Raw genomic sequence first — 6,303 nt, 5'->3', positions numbered from 1 at the left:
CATCTTTACACAGGTGTAGACTAATATAAGACGCATTGTGAACTGAGTTTGATCAGATCTTACAATTGTATACTGGCAAGATCAGGACCAGATCATTTTTACATTTTAGTCATTTAGCAGACGCTCTTATCCAGAGCGACTTACAGTTAGTGAGTGCATACATTATTTTTTATACTGGCCCCCCGTGGGAATCGAACCCACAACCCTGGCGTTGCAAACGCCATGCTCTACCAACTGAGCTACATCCCTGCCGGCCATTCCCTCCCCTACCCTGGATGACGCTGGGCCAATTGTGGGCCGCCCCATGGGTCTCCTGGTCGCGGCCGGCTACGACAGAGCCTGGATACGAACCAGGATCTCTAGTGGCACAGCTAGCACTGCGATGCAGTGCCTTAGACCACTGCGCCACTCGGGAGACCCGAGATCAGGACGAAGGACGCATGTAAGTGGCAGGTATAAACGGGGCTAATGTATAGTTCACACATGCATAATCTATGAGCAGAATTACGGTCTTACCTCAATTAGACACAAAATACCAAGTTTGAAAGTGACAGTTTTTCAGGAAGCTGAGATGCAACATTTCCCCTACATTTTCCCCCACGTGGCCAGCCCCCTAGAAATTTCAGTTCAACCAATGAGCTTCAGCCATTTGAGTGACAGCTAGCAAGAGGCACATGATGCACACACAGCAGAGCGAGAGCAATGATGTGGTGCACAAATCTGCACGTATGTAATGTACTACGCAATTTTCAGGGACCACTTTTGGCTCGTGAGCGCTACTTTCAGAACTACTGGCTAAAAGTATACAAAAGTACCAGAGAATCTCTTAACTTAAAAAAAAAAAATGTGTGTCCCAATAGAGAATACAGCTATGATACAGATTTAACTAATGCAAATAGCTAATTCAAAAAGAAACAATAGCAATCTTCCAATATTGTATATTAGTTACATTTTCACTCAATTCTATGATGTTGAAGATATTTTACAAAAATATCCAACTTTAATTTTAATTTTTTTTTAAACAAATGTTAGTCTATTTAGGATATGCCAATGAAAGCTGCAGTCTAAACATGCAGGACACATAGTGTAGTACGTAGTCCAAAGGTCTAATCCAAACCGCTTTCAGAACTCAAGTGGGTTTCACTAAAAGGCTTTAAAATGTGTGGTGTAGATAGGTGACTTTAAGGCAAGGACAAACTCAGAAGTCAAAACGACTTGGGATAGATCTACGTGGTAAGATTGTTGCCCTGACAACCCAGCCTCTGCAGCAAGCTCAATGAGGGGGATCCAAGAGGACGCTTGGATGGGTGACTGGCCGGCTGCAGCGCTGAATAGGGCGACGGTAAGTCATCAACTCATCTCAGCTCTTGTATCCCTTCCACGCTGTCATCTTGTCAATGAGACACTCATTTGAAAACCTTATTGTGCATAGTTAGAAGCCTCTGTCAGCGATGATGATATGGTGTGCATAGCGATCCATATGCTACCATAGGTTAGGGTTTTCCATGTTGATGAAGCCGGGGGATTTGCGAAGCTCCCAGTAGGTGTTGTTAGTTACCCAGCGCTCCCTTTGATTGGCATCAACCACTTTCCTGGGACAAAAGAGACGGGCAATCAATGGTAGGGAGTTAAATGTCATGAATGGAATGGATAATCATTAGTGACACAACTCAGCCACACAAGTAACAGATGAAAAGTCAGAGGTATTTCTATCCATCTTGGGGAGACCTTCCCAACCTACCCCATTTCCCCCACTAAGCTGGCCTAAGGGAGACCTTCCCAACCTACTCCCTGTTTCCCCCACTAAGCTGGCCTGGGGAATACAGTATGTCCTGGTAAATGACCCTCATTCCTCACTTGAAGAAGCGTGGCTCGTGCTTGATGCCGTTCTCCTCTTGCCACTTCCTCCTGGTGCGCTGCAGGTCCTCGATACGCTGCTTCTCTGAGGCCGCCATTTCCACGTTCCCTTCCTCCAGGTGTCTAATGTGGAGAAACAACATCACTATGACTCAAATACCGCTCCCTTCCTCCAGGTGTCTAATGTGGAGAAACATCACTAGGAGTCAAATACCGCTTCCTTCCTCCAGGTGTCTAATGTAGAGAAACATCACTAGGAGTCAAATACCGCTTCCTTCCTCCAGGTGTCTAATGTGGAGAAACATCACTAGGAGTCAAATACCGCTCCCTTCCTCCAGGTGTCTAATGTAGAGAAACAACATCACTATGACTCAAATACCGCTCCCTTCCTCCAGGTGTCTAATGTGGAGAAACATCACTAGGAGTCAAATACCGCTCCCTCCCTCCAGGTGTCTAATGTGGAGAAACAACACTATGACTCAAATACCGCTCCCTTCCTCCAGGTGTCTAATGTAGAGAAACAACATCACTATGACTCAAATACCGCTCCCTTCCTCCAGGTGTCTAATGTAGAGAAACAACATCACTATGACTCAAACACTGCTCCCTTCCTCCAGGTGTCTAATGTAGAGAAACAACATCACTATGACTCAAATACCGCTCCCTTCCTCCAGGTGTCTAATGTGGAGAAACATCACTAGGAGTCAAATACCGCTCCCTTCCTCCAGGTGTCTAATGTAGAGAAACAACATCACTAGGAGTCAAATACCGCTCCCTTCCTCCAGGTGTCTAATGTAGAGAAACAACATCACTATGACTCAAATACCGCTCCCTTCCTCCAGGTGTCTAATGTAGAGAAACAACATCACTATGACTCAAACACTGCTCCCTTCCTCCAGGTGTCTAATGTAGAGAAACAACATCACTATGACTCAAATACCGCTCCCTTCCTCCAGGTGTCTAATGTGGAGAAACATCACTAGGAGTCAAATACCGCTCCCTTCCTCCAGGTGTCTAATGTAGAGAAACAACATCACTAGGAGTCAAATACCGCTCCCTTCCTCCAGGTGTCTAATGTAGAGAAACAACATCACTATGACTCAAATACCGCTTCCTTCCTCCAGGTGTCTAATGTGGAGAAACAACATCACTATGACTCAAATACCGCTCCCTTCCTCCAGGTGTCTAATGTGGAGAAACATCACTAGGAGTCAAATACCGCTCCCTTCCTCCAGGTGTCTAATGTAGAGAAACAACATCACTATGACTCAAATACCGCTTCCTTCCTCCAGGTGTCTAATGTGGAGAAACATCACTAGGAGTCAAATACCGCTCCCTTCCTCCAGGTGTCTAATGTAGAGAAACAACATCACTAGGAGTCAAATACCGCTCCCTTCCTCCAGGTGTCTAATGTAGAGAAACAACATCACTATGACTCAAATACCGCTTCCTTCCTCCAGGTGTCTAATGTGGAGAAACAACATCACTATGACTCAAATACCGCTCCCTTCCTCCAGGTGTCTAATGTGGAGAAACATCACTAGGAGTCAAATACCGCTCCCTTCCTCCAGGTGTCTAATGTAGAGAAACAACATCACTATGACTCAAATACCGCTTCCTTCCTCCAGGTGTCTAATGTAGAGAAACAACATCACTAGGAGTCAAATACCGCTCCCTTCCTCCAGGTGTCTAATGTAGAGAAACAACATCACTATGACTCAAATACCGCTTCCTTCCTCCAGGTGTCTAATGTAGAGAAACAACATCACTATGACTCAAATACCGCTTCCTTCCTCCAGGTGTCTAATGTAGAGAAACATCACTAGGAGTCAAATATACTGTCAAATGTCACTCAGCAGGGAAATGCACATAAAGCTTGTAAACATATTTACCCATACAAATAATATCTCGTCATCTTATTTCAGATGTGCCAAAACGAGCTTTTAGCCCTTTTTAGAGCTTCACTAATCAACCAATCTATAAGTCTATATTAGACTACAACAACAGCTGCATTGTGCTGGTTGGCATTTATTGTCATGAATCTTGCCCTGGAGGCAACTCTGCAGAGTGGTCACTAGTTGGCATGGCCACAGTCATAAAATCTGATTTTAAACCTAACATTAACCACACTGCTAACCCTAATGTCTAACCCTAACTTTAAATTAAGAACAAAAAAACACATTTATGTTTTCATGAATTTTTACGATATAGTCAATTTTGACTTGGCAGCTGGTTCATCTAGCAGAAATCGCTCAGTTCTGCCTCCAGGGCAAGATCCATGACAATAAAGGTAAACCTAGGTGCTAGTTCAGTGGTTCATCCAGTCAGATCTGTCTGATAATGCTACTTGTGGCAGTAGTAGCAGACAGTGCATTACCGTCTGGGCACAGTAGCTGAAAGTGTGATGGCGCAACGGTTGTCTGTCTCTACCTTTGATCGGGTCTGAAGCGGGCATCTGTGGGCGGTAGCAGGTCTTGCATCTCAGGGCAAAGCTCATTGAGCTCAATGGCAAACCTGGTAAAGCCATAATACAGCTCGTAGTCTGTGGGCATGGAGCCTGAGGAAGGAACACATGACATCACACGGATCAAGAATCAGTTCAAAGTCCTTTTTTTCCCCCATTGTGTGGATTATTGACACCGGTGTCAACACTTTCTTTGTTCCCGTATTATAATCTTTATAAACTAGTATTTTATCGTCTAATCTAATGCTGTTATCTGCTTAACGAAAGCGGATATCCAATTAAAATATTCAAAGCGTCCTGCATAGCAACAGTATGACTGACGTAGTTACTTTCGTCAACAGTAACTATGACGAAAAATACTTGTCAACTACCTATTTTCCCTGACTAAAACTATGACGATAACGAGACGCCCCTGGAAACAAACCATAACTATTACAAATGACTTTTCATTTTAGTCAACGAAAATGTGACGAGAATTCCACGTGAGACTAATGGACATTTCATTTAACGTTAAGCTCCTTTTCACCTGTTTTGTCCAATCATAATGCAAAATATTTCACGCAATCCTTTCATCTTTTGAACTGATGTGAAGCCAGGACACTTCACTTGTAACGAACCTCAACTAGACACAATAATGTTTACTCTCATACTTTCATGTAGGCTATTTTTGCTTTGATTAGGGCCAGATCGAAATGTACTGGGGGGGCTGGTCCAACACAGGGTGTCATAAACCAAAAATGCACCCCCCTTCCCCAACGTAAAAAATATTTTCACATGACCCTTCCCTCAGCCAGTCAAATAAATGGAACACCCTTCCCCCTCTTAGAATTAACTCAAAATAATGTTTAAGACCCCAAATAACAATAACTGTAGCGACCCTGTGTTATTAATGTGGATATCGACTTTGTCACTTCGGCATGCTTTTGTGACACAGTCGATGCCACGCAGGGCTACGGGCCAGAAGGTTGGGGGTTCGCTGACCACCACAGACGAGCTCACTCTCCCTGCCTGGTTCATTACACAAATGATCAGAGTCGGCTGCAGACAATGATCAGCTAGGAGGAAATCAGATTTTCAACATTTTGAATTATAATTATATAAAATACATGCAACAAATTTTCCACCAACAGGTTTCTGTGCCAATGGACCACACAACCAATAAACAATACCGACTTTGGGCGCTTCAATATCATGGTTTGTGTTTACAACACCACAATAAACAGACTATGACAATCAGAACATGCATCCCTCTCTACCATGTAGGCCTACCCAGTATCGAAGGCTTGGCTTGACAGTCAGAACATGCATCCCTCTCTACCGTGTAGGCCTACCCAGTATCGAAGGCTTGGCTGGACCATCTCTGAATGTCATTACACTTTTTGTTGTTTTGCAATAGATGTCTCTTTCCATTCATCAAATCTCCGCTGCACAATTTGGATTGATTGATTGATTTTATTTGTCAGTGAAAAAAAATACATATATACACAAAGATTTTTAAAGGTGACCAGGATTGCACAATAAGGTCGGGGACTTATTTCCATTGTGGTCCTTATTTTTTTTTTAGATAAATACATAAACAATGACAGAGATAAAGACACAGTACAGAGATGCTCAACCTCCAGATGAGTCTGAGGGGGGAGTTTAAGTACAATTCATACAAGCTTCTTTGGCTGGTATCTTTATTCTTCAGATGTTTGGGGGCTGCTGGTGAACCATGATGTGTAGGGATAATCAACGTGACACTGGACTAGAGCACTTGCAAAACAATATGCCATTTCAGAGTTTCCTTTAGGTAAATTTGGCGCCGGACGACATGACAGGGAAGATTTTAAATTTACCGGACATTTGAGAAATTTACCGGACACCCATATGCATTCAGATCCGAATTGGCGCAGCCAGTACCATCAATAAACGAGGAATGTTGGCCAAATGAGCCACATTGACATCCTATCACAAATTACAAAAAACACTATTCCTTGGGT

At 43.4% G+C, this 6,303-nt stretch overlaps 1 protein-coding gene across 1 annotated transcript in view; it reads right to left on the bottom strand.

The window, feature by feature from the left end:
- Positions 1 to 353: 353 nt before the first annotated feature.
- LOC121555035 (oxysterol-binding protein-related protein 6-like) overlaps positions 354 to 6,303 on the bottom strand; it is a 63,832-nt gene continuing 57,882 nt past the window's right edge. Inside the window, exons 20-22 of the mRNA XM_045212080.1 lie at positions 4,288 to 4,414; positions 1,858 to 1,980; positions 354 to 1,592 (exon numbers count right to left, since the gene is read on the bottom strand). Coding sequence (XP_045068015.1) covers positions 1,484 to 1,592; positions 1,858 to 1,980; positions 4,288 to 4,414 — 359 coding nt within the window. The 3' untranslated portion in view covers positions 354 to 1,483. The remainder of the gene's footprint in view (positions 1,593 to 1,857; positions 1,981 to 4,287; positions 4,415 to 6,303) is intronic.

The sequence above is a fragment of the Coregonus clupeaformis genome, chromosome 40 (assembly GCF_020615455.1).
Source record: "Coregonus clupeaformis isolate EN_2021a chromosome 40, ASM2061545v1, whole genome shotgun sequence".
In the NCBI taxonomy this organism is placed as follows: domain Eukaryota; kingdom Metazoa; phylum Chordata; class Actinopteri; order Salmoniformes; family Salmonidae; genus Coregonus; species Coregonus clupeaformis.
This window is presented reverse-complemented; position numbering and strand designations above follow the sequence as displayed.